General features: G+C 39.0%; 1 protein-coding gene across 3 annotated transcripts; it reads left to right on the top strand.

Annotated features, from left to right (window-relative positions):
- Positions 1 to 952: 952 nt before the first annotated feature.
- On the top strand, positions 953 to 13,835 carry LOC110083007 (ropporin-1). 3 transcript variants are annotated; one of them, XM_078376158.1, is made up of 6 exons: positions 953 to 1,087; positions 1,522 to 1,648; positions 4,313 to 4,430; positions 7,523 to 7,684; positions 12,436 to 12,611; positions 13,512 to 13,835. In XM_078376158.1, the coding sequence occupies exons 2-6, from the start codon at positions 1,533 to 1,535 to the stop codon at positions 13,576 to 13,578; spliced, it is 639 nt and encodes a 212-aa protein (XP_078232284.1). In that variant the 5' UTR covers positions 953 to 1,087; positions 1,522 to 1,532; the 3' UTR covers positions 13,579 to 13,835. The 3 variants fall into 3 exon arrangements, with proteins under 3 accessions (XP_078232284.1, XP_020656739.1, XP_072841151.1); XM_020801080.3 differs by lacking the exon at positions 953 to 1,087 and adding an exon at positions 1,307 to 1,389; XM_072985050.2 differs by lacking the exons at positions 953 to 1,087; positions 1,522 to 1,648 and adding an exon at positions 3,774 to 3,837.
- The last annotated feature ends 1,399 nt before the right edge of the window (positions 13,836 to 15,234 follow it).

Raw genomic sequence — 15,234 nt, forward strand, 5'->3', positions numbered from 1 at the left:
TTATGTCTCACACAAATGAAACAGACACCTGAGCACTTAGACAGGAAACCAAGTTTCTTTTCAACCCACTTACTAGCATATTTCCTTTTGCTAAATATTATGGACCAAGTCAGGGAACCTACTTTATTCTTCAGCAAGTGAAAAGAGCCATAGACTTAGTTAAGACAAAACTAGTTTTGCATGTTCTGAGTTGCAGCTGAATTAATCCCAGGACTCTGGACCTAGTTATTCTCATAGAAATGCTATCACTTTAGCAACAGAACAAGTTCATAACTCCTGAATTTTTTTAAAAAATGGAAAACGTCATATAACCTATACACCAATTTGCATACATCCATCTGTCATCATTCTTGGCCATACAGTGGTCTCACTACCAGCAACAACATCACAGCTCAAATTAGTTCTTTGTATTTTCTCACCCAGACATCTTTATATCTTAGAACTTTCCTTTACAATGTTTTTTACACCACCACCTGTCCAGATGAAAAGATATACACCTCTCAGTTTGCCTTTGATGTACTCAAGATTGAAAGAAAATGAAAAGATATTTACATACTAATGATTCAGCTAATAGAACTTGAGTGATTAAAGGATGGTAAAAGTAGATCTAACAAATTAAAATTTGAAAGTTCATGCAGGGTTGTAAATCTGACTGAGTGGTTGTGACAGCACAGATTGATTAATCCAAGATTAAACTCACAGAGAGTGGAATTTATCAGTGAAAATGCTCCCATAAACATGTATTAGGAGAATCTTCTTTTTACCAAACTGCTCAACTTGAATATAAAATGGCTAACAGCACAATCCTAAACATGTTACTCAGAAGCAAGCGGCACTAAATTCAGTGGGACTTTCTCCAAAGTCAATGTGCACTGTGGTTCACACACACACACCCCTCTCTCTTTTTGCTTGTTTTGGAAGAATCAGAACAGATTGCTGAGTTGGGATGTAAATAACAAAGTCCTCAGTTTGTTCATCCATTCCCTTTTGCAGCAGGATGAACTGGTCACTGTAACATCGGTGCCCTTTCATCCTGCCTTGTCCCTGACAAGCCAGAGTTGTACCGAATTTTAACATGTAGTTGCATGTGAGTATTCTATGCAAATGACTGTGAAAAACATAGCATGAAATGTACTTGCTCTAACATACAGTCATGACCATGAGTGCAGAGAGCCAACCTGAACATTACATTGAAATGTGTGTGATTGTACTATAAACCCCCCTTTTTAATCACTAGAAGTTGCTTCAAAATGGAGTCGAGCAGGGAAATTAAAAGAAGTGGTACCCCCTCTATTGCCACTGCCCAGTTTTTCTGTAGTAGCTAGTTTTTTTTTTAAAGAACAAGGCTCTTCCTCCTTTAATATATATGAGAATAACGAATTCCACCAGGTATCACTTGTACAGTATGACAGTCTGGATACTAGGGTGGGAAAGCCTGCCTTTAAAAGGTAGGAAGGGGATGTTCCTGTATACATCAGTAGTTTTAAAATTGTGCTTCCAAAATTACTCTTTTTCTAACAGGCACAGTAATTATGCCACAGACAGACAAACAAGTATGCATACCTCCAGAGCTTCCAGATTTGCTGAAGCAGTTTACAAAAGCTGCTATTCGGAGTCAGCCTACGGATCTGATCCAATGGTCTTCTGAGTAAGTAAAAATTTCCCCTAAAATGCTTTGCTTAGATATGTTGCTATAATTTCTTGCAGATTTGTCAGGCCAGGATGAATTCTATGTAGAACTCATATTTTATACTACTGTATCTTGCATTACAGTTTTTATTTTCTCTTCTTTTTCAAAACATGGAATTTATTTTTGAGACAAAAATGGCTAAGACTGAGCTTGCAGCTAATATCTTTCATTGGGGAAAGGTCAGTGTTGCTTTGTAAAGGGTTGTAGAGTAACTGCTATTACAACCTCTGGGTAGGATGACATTCAGGGAAAGAAGCCAGGAACTGCAGACTCACTATGATCCTTTAGGTCTGTATTTCATTTGGGGCAAATGGGGAGGAACATTTTTCATTCTGAAAGTCAAATTCCAAACTGGAAAGGGTCTTGGGGGCCATAGTAGTTCAGGTGTGGGGCAGAGCCAAGGATAAAGTAGGCAGGGTCAAAACTAAGAGGGCAGGGCTGGGAGTCAACTCAGGAGCAAGCCCCAGTGAAACCGCTTTCAGGTATACAAAGCACAGCTGAACTGTATGCAATAGCTTTCAGAACTGCAAAGAACTAAATGCCATTAGACACTTTCAGATAGGTTGAAGATATTAATGTGACTGTTCTGGAACAGGGTTTAGGTTCACTTCACAGTTGGAAGAGACAACTTGTGGCCCTTCAGATTTTTCTTGACTGCAAGTCCTATGTTCCACTTACCATCCTGACTGGGAAGGGCAGCAATAAAGGAATTGGAAAAGATCATCAAGTATGAGAATATGCCACTGGTGGTGAAGATCAAGATCATCCACACTATTGTATTTTGGAACATCATGTATGGGTGTGAAAGCAGGACAGTAAGGAAAGCTGACAGGGAAAAAATGATTCATTTGAAATGTGATGCTGGAGGATAGCTTTGCAGCTGTGTGGTCCTAGAGCAAATCAACTCTGGAGTCAAAATGTTGAAAATGAGGCTGTTCATACTTTGGGCACATCCTGAGAACTCAGGATTCTCTAGAAAAGACAATAATGCTAGGAAAGATTGAAGGCAGCAGGAAAAGAGGAAGACCAAATACAGGATGGATTTACTCCCTAAAGGAAACCATAGGCTTGAATTTGCAAGAGATGAGCATTGCCGTTAAGGACAGGACACACTGGAGATTGGTTACTCACAGAGTCACTGTAAATCAGAAGTAACTTGACAGCACGTAACAACAACATCCTGGCTGGAGTTGATGGGAGTTGCCATCCAGTGATGTCTGAAAGGCTATACATTCCACCCCGCCTAGCTTTTTAGTATCTCAGTTTTGCATTGGTACAGCATAGAAATCACGGTTAGTTGCCCATTATGTTGTAGAATGGAGCAACATTTTGGCACCATTATAAGACAAGTCTTCCTAAATTGTATCACTGCCTTTTGTCTGTTCGAGATCTTCTTCACCCAGGACCAACACACCATATTGTTGTCCTCCCCTGGCACACCCTTCCTTCTAACAGTTTTAAACTCTCCCAGAAAACAGTCACTCTGATCATCTGGAAAAGTGGCCTTGGAGACACAAAAACATATAAAAAATAAAAATCAGTTGATGTTAAAGGTCCTACAAGACTTCCAGTTTCTCCAATTTCCATTATTTCTTTCAGCTTTTATTGAAACACAAGGAAGACAGAAATAGCACTTCATGTTGTTAATTATATTTTTATATTTATTTCCAATGTGAGTAGCTTTATTTCACTTTTAAAGAGAGAGTAAGATTTTTAAAAAGCTAACAATAACACAATTATACTTGCCTTACTGCTAGTTGTAAATGCATTTACTTGGAAATCAATCCATTTCATTTCAGTAAAACATAATTAAATTATGTCAACAGCTAAAGGCTTTGTGGTTAAAAAAACAGAGAGAGAGAGAGAGAGAGAGAAAGAAAAGGCCAAAGTATCAGGGCATCATGACATTCATTCAAAAGAACGCAAAATGTCCTCAGCAATTTATTTATTATTCATTTTGTATCCCACTCCCATTAGTGTTACAGCACTATTCTGGGCGGGTTACAACTCATAAAATAGCAAAGTGAAAATGAAAATAGAAATATTAAAACCCACAATAATCCTTAAAAGAAAAAAACCAGATGGCAGTGAGTGAGGAAAAGAGGGGAAGAAGGTGGCAATGGGTCATTTCCAGTACTTAAGAAACCGTAAGGGCTTTGTTTACTAACACACACACACCTTCTGTGACCTTTATGTTATTCTATTTTACCTCCTGTCAGTTTAAGTCTCTCCCCAGCCCATTAAGGTCTTATCTCCTAGATTTACCCAAGATATTATTGTTTTTATACTGTCATGCACATTAACAGTGAATTAATTGCTATTCCCCCATGGAGGAAAGTGGCTTCCACTGTCAGTCAGCTATCCCACCATGAGACAGAGTGGCATCCTGTGTGTTTGGTTTATGCCCTTTCAGTCTCTGTCTCTCTCTCTCTCTCCCCCCCCCATGTAGATTTCTTTATATGAGTATAGGATTATTGTTGCTTTTGTTTGTGCTGTAGCTCACTTTGAGCTTTGATATATTTGGAAATAAACAGTACTGAACCAATCTGCCAACATCTCAGCCCTGTTTATTGCTCACAGCTGTTGGCAAAATGCATGCACTCGTTTAATCTTTCTGTCTAGTTATTTCAGTGCCATGGCCCGTGGAGAGACTCCTCCTGTAAGAGAACGGCCAGACCGAGTGCCTTTATCAAACTATGCAGAGCTTACTCCAGAGCTCTTGAAGGTCTTACATCAGCGAGTAAGAAACATCTCCTTTCCATTTTGGGGCAAGTACATCAGAGGCTTGAGTGTTTGTAATGCATATATATTCAACTACTCCATGCAATTTTTGGACAGTATTTGTAACTGTCTTTAGAATTAGGGCAGGACTTTATTCCTGTGATAAGATGCACAGAAAGAGAACACCATTGTAGAATTTGGTGATTGGAAAAAGTTACAAGATTGCAGTCCATGCATTAAATAATAGGACTGTTTAAACAATTATGATGGTTCTTCAATCATGCTTTAATTGGATTTCCTTTGAGAGTAGCTGCTTAATTTTCCTGCTATAGGTAAAGAATCCATTCTGTGTGTAATATACTAAGTGAATACAGATACGAATTGAGTAGAGATCCAAAAGTAACAAATCATGATTTGCTTGCCGCCACCCAGAGAGCTTAACTACCCTACGCGATAGCAGAACAATTTTATTCAGCCCTTTTGGCATATTTAAAAAGTGGGGGAACAGTATGATAAAGATTTCTTCACTTCTCAAGCAGATACAGCACAGCAGAGGTTCCTTATGCAATTATAGGTACATAGTTTTGAAAACTGCTTCAGTATGTTCTGTAATCACTGGGAGAGTTATATTAATTTGTATCGCATATCAGAAGAGCTGAAAGACTAGGTTTCGTAATGGGAAAATGGAGATCCTGTCATATGAAGCCAAAATATGTTCTTGCACATTTTGTGTTAACTTACGTAATTAATGCTAGTAGCAACTGATGTATGGCAATATTAAAAGTACTGCATTTGTTGCTGTTATTTCCATGTTCATTCAATAAATACTTTAAAATAATAATAATAAAAACTATTTAAATAAGTTTAAAAAGAGTATTTGATGATAGTCTTGTTGTTTAAAACTTTTGTTAAGGCCCTTCCCCACTTTTTTCTTTTTGGATGTGTTATCTCAGTGGTCTCCAACCTTGGGCCTCCAGATGTTCTTAGACTCCAACTCCCAGTAGCCTTCACCATCACCTCTGCTGGCCAGGATTTCTGGAAGCTGAAGTCCAAGAACATCTGGAGGCCCAAGGTTGGGGACCACTGATCTAGACTAGACAAAGGAGGAAGACAATATATTATTCCGAAAGGAAGCAGGCCCACATGCCACTAGAATTTAAGAATCTAGATGGTCACATTCAAATTCTTCAGCTGCATGACTCTTTTACTTCCAAAAATGCTTCAGCAATAAATTATCCCCATCTTCAAACACATCTTTTAATATTTATCCTCTTCTTAACTGTTATATTACATATAAGCTTATCATTAAGTGTTATATCCCAGACTTCTCTGAACCAATCACTTCATGTTATATTGTGAGCTGATTTCCAGTTCCTAGCAATAATCAGTTGTGACACTCTTAATAAATAAGAAACAAGTTTTTTCATCATTCACTTATCTATCTCCTTTTCAGATATTAATTAAACCACTCTTTTAGGACATACAATTTTAGTTTGCTTATTTCATTAATTTCTTTAAAAACCATTTGCCAACATTTACATAGACATAGACTCTGCATTGCTGTTTTTCTTTAAACACAGTGCTTTAATCCTCTTCCAGGTTGCCTAGTCCTAGCTAAAGACTCTTCCTGAGGGGGCCACATTCTCCATCCAACCTCCTTTTGGCCCTGAGCACGTAGAGAGCAAGCTTCTTGGCCTCCCTTCAGCCTATCTCTTATCTCTATCTGGTGAAGGAGGCAGTGTTTCTGTTCATCTTCAGAGGCAGCATGGGAATAGGGAATGTCAGACATATATGTAGTCCACTCCCCCTGCTTATTTCTGGGGCAAATGGGGTTTTTTTTGGGGGGGGGGTTCTTTATTTTAAAGAAAGCATTTCTTACAGACCAATGGCATCATTTTGTGTTTTCAGGAAACAGCTCCCATATTCTGGCCAGGCATGTTTTGCTACATAAAATCACCTACAACATGCCACTTCATTAAATTAGGTAGCAATTTGTTATTTATTAATTAGTTTGATCCTGCCTTTTCTTCTGTGAGCTCAAGGCAGCATATATGACTCCACACTCCCCTGTGTTATGCTCACAATAGCCCTGTGAGTGGATCTGCTGAGAGTGAATGACTAGTTCAAGAGCACCGAGCGAGCGGAATGGCTTATTATGGCCCTGATTTCTCAGACCTCAGTTCAAGAACTACACTATATTTGTTCTCAAATCCTCTTATGTCCCTCCAATTATTCTTGTTATTTGATATCCCCTTGAAAGGTATGTCCAAGGATACTGACATGACATTTATTCTCAAATAGTTTCCAAACCCTTATACTCTGTTTTTCATGGAACTCTGAAGGTCAAACTACACATCATAGTTAAGCTGTCATTAGAGCTGAAATCAACATTAGTGTTGCAGATATGTTCTTCAGTTAGACCTTTCGGCCTTAGAAAATAGATCTCCAAAATAAGCTTTAATTAGACCTCAAAGATCAATTACAAAATAAAGAGAGCGACTTTGTACGAGTAAATTATGGGGGGGGGGAACTATTGTGACAATCAGTCATTTTCTGTAGTTAAGAAATTCTCTCTAATGACAATATATCTGTGATATATAAGCTCAGCCATGCTGTGTTCATTTAGCACATTCAGGATCCATGTGATACATGAGACTGAAATCAGCACACTTCTCTTTTTATGGAGAAAATATCAGTGATTGTGGAACAAATGTTTTTCTGCTTAATCATTTCCCAGCTCTGTGACCCTTAGTTACATCCCTGAGTTAAGTATTTCCCATAGTAGGAGTGGAAAGCATGAGGCTCTTCAGATTTCTCTTTATTACATTTTACCCAATTTTCCAATAAAAAAAACAAGCATCCATTAAAAAACAATATAACCAGGCATTATAATAAACTGTTATGTGGTTGGCCTGCAACTCCCATAATCTCTAGCCAGCATGGCCTCTGCTGGGAACTCCAGTACCATAGTTTATGGACTGCCACAAATTCCCCACCCCTGTCACAGATGGAACAGAACACTTTATTACCTTTGAAAAATGTAAGTCAAGGAGAAAATTATTAGAAAATGCCATTTCTTAAGTTGTGAACAGATTTCCTTTTATTTTCCAGGTGGGTGGAAGGCTGATTGTCCACGTAGATGAACTGGCTCAAATGTGGAAGGTTCTCAATCTCCCAACAGATTTGTTTGACAGTGTCATGAACGTTGGCCGTTTTACTGAAGAAATTGAGTGGCTGAAGTTTTTAGCTTTGGCCTGCAGCTCTCTTGGAGTTGTAAGTTTATTCTCTGGATTGCCAGCATATTTAGATTCCTTAAATAATTCAAGTTAGCGTGTCATGTAGTATCTGAAGGTAAGCAATGCCTACTTTTATTTGTGATCAGGACCAAGTCTCAATGCAGCCTTCTCTGCAATAACATCTATACCTGGACTAGACATGAAAACCTAGTTTTGCCAACTATAGTGTTTTAAAAACTTCACTAAAGCTCTGCTATCCTGCAGTTCTTTTCTTGATGTAATAGTTTTCTTCTTTCAAGGAATTTGGTCCACATGGAAAGCACTGAAACATGGCATTTCCAACCTTGGGTGTCATTGCCCTGCAACCCAGGATTCTGGCACTTTATCCTCCTGCTTGATTAGATCAAACTGAAGTTGGTAGTGTACAGCAGGAGTAAGCGACAGGTGCTGTTCAGCTGCAAATCCCATCATTGTTCACACTGGCCATGTTTCTCACTGCTGGTTTTTGGGGAGTTTCCATATTCAGAGGGCACCAACTGATTGTAGGGAAGGCTCTAGCTTCAACATTGTCCTCAATGGCGGACTTCTCTTCCTCACTGATGTTTTCCTTGATCTCTGTGCCATTAGAAGACATGTATCACACAACACATCTAAGCCCACCTGCTTTGAAGGTGATTCACTACTCTGTTTGTCAGCGTAGCTACATGCTCTTTTCTTCCTTGTGTGTGTGAGAGTAGGATGACTTGAGTTGCCCCTAAAGAAGTTCCTATTTACATGGCAGCGGTACAGGTTCCAGGGGTGTTTCATCATGGGAGTCTCTACGTTATATGTGACTGGTGGTCTCCATGGGTCACATGCAGAAAACACTTGCCCTCGTGTCTAGATTAAAAGTACACATTAATGTTTATTTTAGCAATTTGAAGTTTAGAATTCAACTAATTTAAGAGAATAACACATGATTAGTGAGGCCACTCTTAGCAATCAAAAATGTGTTATGCATTCCAAGGAAAATATGGACCAAAATCCTATTCCTGTATTAAGTATGAGGACATTAAAGGCAGGGGGAGAATTTTAAGAATTAAAGAGTTCCTCCTCTTCTCCTGTGCTTATCTGACTCAACTGTGATCAGCATCATTGTGAGTAAGCAATGTCAAGCCTAGGAGAAGAGCAGGAACTCTTTAATTACTGAAAATTTATCTTGCCAGATGATGTTATCACCCTTATGCAAGCATGATTTATAGAACAGGATCTTGGCCAGCATTCTACATACATAGTTAGAATAAAAGGAATATGTCAGTGGCACAATACACTATATATATATTGTGCCACTGAATTACCAAGTTATATACTTGCTTTGGGAATATTTAATGAATTACCAAGTTTATATATATATAAAAACTTGGTAATTCATTAAATATCCCCAAAGCAAGTCTTCTGCTTGAACATGCACAAAAATGTCCTTGTTGCTTTTATTTCAAATTTCCAATCGTAGTACTACCTAATCCACTGGTTCTTAACCTTGGGTTACTCAGGAGTTTTGGACTGCAACTCCCAGAAGCCTTCACCACCAGCTATCCTGACTGGGGTTTCTGGGAGTTGCAGTTCAAAAGCATCCGAGTAACAAAGGTTAAGAACCACTGACCTAATCCAAAGTATTGATTTTGGTGTAACTTATTTCATGCCTGGGACTGGAGCTAGTATGAAACACTATTCTGTTAATAAAAACTGTCATTAGGCAGATGAGTTACTATAAGACTATAAATGGCTTCTAATAATAGGAATAATTCAGTAGTATTTATAGTGAACACTAAGGATGGGGTCTTTGGACTACATAGCCCATAATTTTCCATTTTGGGAGTTCTACTTGACAGATATCTTACAGACAGTCAAATGTGACTCACCTGGAAGAAAGATCTCAAGTCAAAGGCTTTGAGGCATATGTAGTTAGGCTTTGTTCCACCCAAGATTGCTGGTTTTGCCCCAGTACTAGTTGGGAGATTTCTTTCTGAACAGGAAGCAAGGCAGAGCTAGACCTAGCTAGACCTCAAAGTTTTCCAATTGCAGCCTTTCTCCCAAGTGAGCTGCTTTCAGGTGTCTGTGAGGTTTCTATCAGATAGAAGTCCCAGAATGGAGAATTGTGGCATTTATAACCCCCAAAATATGAAAATCTTATCCCTCGTGAACACTCCAGAGAGCTCCTCACACCTTACCATGAGCTAAGGAATCATGTTCTAAAGTGCTTTATTGAACTTGCTTTAAAGTGTTTTCTTAATACGCAGTGTCCAAATATCATGGAATATTACATATCATTTTAGATGTTCTCAAGGATCAAGTGAGAAAAGATCTGTCTTGAAACATGGAGCTTTCAGGCAGTAGATCCCACTGTGGATAATCCACAGTTCTCCAAATTCTCACTGATAAGGTCATTGGTTTTGTTTTAAAGTATTAGGGGTTTGACAACGTTGATTTTAAAAAAGCCTTACCTGTGCCGTTTAACTTTATACTAATTGTTTTCTTCACACACTCTTCCTGGTCCTTATTATTTAATATTATTACAGATGACTCATAAATGACCAAGCATTAAATGAAGTTTCAGGAGCTGTTAATGATGGAATAATGAAGTGTATAAACCATTCCACCATGGAACCCTATGGGTCAGTTCAGGATTGCCAAGTCCTTACATAAAATCAGCCACTTTCCTTAATAATAAGTTTCCAGAAGAAGCTCTTCTACTTCCTTCTCTGTTATTAGCCTTCAGTGCTCCTTTGAATATTGAAAGATACATGCCACATACACAATTTCTTATTTTTGGCATCATCCACTTAGCTGGGTTTTGTTTTGTGACTCTTGAGTTGGAAGGTAAACAAAAGCTTACAGTACCAGTACTTTGCAAACGTGATTGCTGAGACACGAGTCTCTGAAAAATTCATGTTAACAGAGGGAAAACATGTTTAACACACAAAATTCATTCCCCTTAACATCTAGTTAGACACACAGGCATTGCCTATGAGAAGGATGTGATAAAACTCAATTGGGCTTAGGTTTGGGGTTTTCTATCTCACAGGGCTGTTAATGAGGGCAAAGAAAACTTGTAATAAAAAGTTTTGTACACATAATAAGTACTATGTAAATGACAATTCAGGACTAAACTTTGTCTTAGTTTCATAATGGAATCCCAGTGCTCTGGGCTTGTTCTGAAGGTGTGGCTGACTTATGGAAGTATATCTAGTCCTATGAAAATCTCTTTATAGTGTATGCTAAAAGTTCTAGTGATGTAATGGTTATGTGTATTAACAGAAACTAGTTACAACAAAGGTTAGCTTTGCTTTAGTTGATATCTTGCCTACCCTGATGAAGATGGCCCAGGATATTGCCATTGAAAGCTTGGACTTTTTAAGCAATAAATATACAGTACATTGACACAACTAGCAACCCATGAGGAGTTTACACATACAACGTATTTCATAATATGTGATTGTAATCTATTGTACTTTCTGTCTTCCCCGGTCCCTCAATCTGTTTTACCAGGGGAACTTTTTATGAACCTGGCATTTTGTCTCTGAGAATTCATCTGCGCATTCCATATTTTCCTCACCTGAAGTCATAATCTTATATTTGTAACATTACAGTTAGCTGCCGTGAAGATAATTGTGACTTCACAGAAGATTTTGACTTCAGGTGAGCTAAAAAGAAAGAACAGCTAGAATAAACTGATCTTGGGTGGTTTTTATTTGTGTGTTTGTTTTGGTCATTTGAATGTTTAGCAGTGTGTTGCCACCAGAATGGATGGCAGGATTTGTATAAACATGCTTTCGAATTACTGTTTCTAGCCCGTTTGTGGGACAAGAAGAATCTTTAGCTCTGCCTGTTCGCTGTTTTCTAAACTCAGCCAATGCTTCTGAACTATCAGGGAGTGGGGGGGGGGGAATCCTTTCAGTCAATGTACATTCTTCATTGTACTTATTTGCCCAATTTATTCTTAACACAAGCTTTAGGCAACATATAAAATGTACTAGTCGCTGGCATACAACCAGGGAAAAAATTCATAGTGCTGAGGAAAGGGAAATAGATCCAGATTAGCAATTTGAGACAAGGAAGGAGAAGGAGAGAGATTTATACCATGAGGCAATGATTTAGGTAGGATTAAGCACACTTTGTAATGTGGCCAACAAAGGTATATTAAAAACATATATATTCCAAGATAAATCAAAGTGTACTTAACCCCACCTAAATCATCAGAAGTATAGTAACTCCACCATGTGGCCAAGGCCATAGATACATTTTAGCACACTAGAAAAATATCCCTAATAATAAAAATACTGTACATCTTTGTAAAGGCTTTCTGTCCTGGTAGAAATTATTGCAAGAAACCATGTACCGTATAAATGTAAGCTTCCCTAGTGAAATGCATTTTGTACAAGGTTCTCCTATTTCATATGGACCACATATCAGCCTTGTGAAGCAAGTCAAACTGAAAGAGTGTGATTGGTCCATTACAACCCAACAGCCTCATAGCTTTGTGGAGATGTGAACCTGGGTATCCCCCTCCTGATTCAGACACATTAATCACTACACCACGTTGGGTTGCTTTACTAAATCTAGGGTCTACCGTAGAGCTAAAGTACTCAGGAATTCTTGCCTGACATCTGTAACAGTTCTGTTAAGTCAGGAAGACAATTCTGCTCCATGACACTAAATTGTGTGACAGTATATGTAAAAACAAATGCTACTGATTTGCTCTGTTATGAATGCCAGACTTGATGCCCATTCTGTTTCTTTTTTGAACAGACTATTGCAAAAACTCTGAAGATAATATGTGAAGTTTTATCCAATGAGAATGACAGTGGACCCCCTCGCATCCCTTTCAGCACTTTCCAGTTTCTCTACACTTACATTGCAGAAGTGGATGGAGAGATCTCAGCATCTCATGTTAGCCGAATGCTGAACTACATTGAACAGGAGATGTAAGTAACAGTATCTCCAAATATTTTTTCAAGGTGAATCTCTCTGTTTATGCCACACCTGCTAACTTGTTGCCAGGTGTTGAGTGCAGTAGCTTGTACCAAGCGAGGGGGAAAAACTGCAGCTAATCCCTGCAACCAGCTTGTTTGTAAGACTATAGTGGAAGGTGAACACAATATGCAGAGTAATGTTAAGCACCCTCACATACCTATCACAGGACTCACACGACTAGAAAAATGTCATTGGTTGACTAATTAAACATCTAAAAGCTTTCTGCTGTTCTTTTTTTTATCCTGAACTATTAGGAATTTAAGTTGCTTTTCCAAGCTGGTTGCACTATGGTAAATGTTCCTACAAATCTAGTCCTGATTGTTTCGGAAAGAAAAGAATTGAGCAGAGGCTGATTACAGCTGAAGTGCTCACACAACTTTGTTGTTTTATCTATTCCCCAAACTCCCCACTGTCCCCCCACTACAATTTTTCACAAGGATTTTGTAGAATGTTCACCTCTCTGCCTCATTTGACAGTTAAAGCTATTGTCACGGCTACTGACAGCAAAAATTCCACCACTACACATTTGTATTTAAACAGTAATTTTTCTGTCCTTGGGCTCTGTAAAAAGTGCCAGGAATGAAGAGCCTCAGGGCAAAATATGCATGGCTGCTGCCCCCCTCTGGCATTAATCAACTCACAGTCTATTCTTCAAACAGTTAGTGCCCATATCAAATGTACGTACTTCTAAGATTTACATTTTACCATTTTTAGTGGTAAAGGGATCCCGTTTTTTTTTTAAAGAGAAAGCTGCCTCAATTGTATTTGAAAGAGAAAAATGTAGAATATTTGTTTCATGCAGAACAGGTCCTGCTGATTGAGCAAATGTCTGTTTTATGTTCTTTACGCAGCATTGGGCCAGACGGCTTGATCAAGGTGACCGATTTTACCCAGAATCCTCGTGTCAGGCTGGAGTAGATTCTCAGAACATCACACACTGCTATGTTAGTAAAAGGAAGAAGAAACAGAGGCTAGAATAAGAATTTCAAATAGGTCAGCCTCTCAGTCTCTTTTTTTGTCCGTTTGTGTCTGTTAATAAACAGTTTGGCAAAGCAACCAATAACAAGGATGGAAACATAGATTGAGAAGGTGCCACTGGAGCACTAGAGTACAGTCTGCCATTAACCTACTGCTATGATATATAAACATCCACACAAATAAATATGATTCCCAAATAACATAAACCTATTACATTAAGTACGTATGTTTCAAAACTACCTTTCTCCACTTTTTAAAAAAAAATTATTTCAGACCATCTGGCACTGTCATGGGGATGGATTTCAGGAACTTTATCTGGAGGAGAAAGCATCGGGATTTTTTCCCTGGTTTCCCTAGTTATACAAAAGACTAAACCAGGGGTGTCCAACCGTTCACCTTCCCTGGGCCACATTAGAAGAGGAAAAATTGGTTTGGGCCACACATAAATTTGGTTTGGGTCGCATGGGGGGGCAGCCTTAGCCATCCTCTGCAGACGTGCTCCAAGCGCACTTACTGGCAGCTGCGATCTCAGACAGCAGAGGATGCCAGCTTCGACTCTGGCGGCTTTATGGGGCCGGGAGGGGGTCCACCTATTGAGGGGATGGCACAATGCAGTCACGCAGCCCCCCTCTCCCCTCCCACTCCTTCCTTCCTTCCCTCTCCCCCCCCCACCGTTGTGACATGCCTCGGCCGCAAGCGCCGGCAGTGTAACTTGAAACTTTGAAATTTCTTTAAAAATAAAAAATTGCACTGGGCCACATTACGAACCAACCTGGGCCGCATGTGGCCCACGGGGCACGGGTTGGACAAGCCTGGACTAAACTCTGAAACAGATGTTGGGTTTATTTTCTGTCACTATTAGTCACTGTTCAGTTGGGCATTTATTTTAGTGCAATAGAGTAGGATCATCTCAGAGTAAATAATAATTACACACCTTCATGTTAGCTCCGACTCGTGGTGACCCTTGCCAGGGTTTTCTAGATAGAGAGTACCCTTCCTTTCTGGGGGCACTTTGGGACTATGCAACTTGCCCAAAGTTACACAGCTGGGCCATGTTGCTGACTGAGAAACACAGTGAAGGATAACATTCCCAGTCCCTAGTTCTACCGCCAGATACCCAACTTGCTGAACTATCCAGCCAACTACCTCCTCAGAAAACATAACAAATTGTTTCAAAATCTTTCCCATATCTAAAGCATGCTGTAAATGCAGCTTCCTCCACACCTAGGAATCTTGTGGCACCTTAAAAATTAACAGGTTTTTTACCTAAGTATTCCTCAAGGTGTCTTGTTACATGATTCATTATTCTTGTTGCAAAAGATTTAATATGGCTACCACCTGTAACTTCCTTCACACCTGTGTATTTGAATAATACAATCTTGTAACGATTGTGCCATGTACTTTTTTCTGCTGATGAAAATCTGTGAAAGACTACACCATGTGTTCATGTGATGTCTAAAGTCAAACTAGATTATTTAAGGATATTTTGGTAAACATCTGTAAAAGTTCATGCAGTATTAGAGTGGAACTACACAGTGGACAGAAATCTATGCTTACCTACACCAAGGTTGAGTAAATTGTTGAGTAAATGCAACA

This window comes from Pogona vitticeps, chromosome 1 (assembly GCF_051106095.1).
Source record: "Pogona vitticeps strain Pit_001003342236 chromosome 1, PviZW2.1, whole genome shotgun sequence".
Taxonomy (NCBI): Eukaryota; Metazoa; Chordata; class Lepidosauria; order Squamata; family Agamidae; genus Pogona; species Pogona vitticeps.

Excerpts from the sequence above, each read along its gene's own strand:
- LOC110083007 (XM_078376158.1), top strand. The coding sequence starts at position 1,533 with ATGCCACAGACAGACAAACAAGTATGCATACCTCCAGAGCTTCCAGAT. Across the intron at positions 7,685-12,435 it reads CCTGCAGCTCTCTTGGAGTT|ACTATTGCAAAAACTCTGAA; the intron begins GTAAGTTTATTC and ends TTTTTTGAACAG. Across the intron at positions 12,612-13,511 it reads AACTACATTGAACAGGAGAT|CATTGGGCCAGACGGCTTGA; the intron begins GTAAGTAACAGT and ends TTCTTTACGCAG.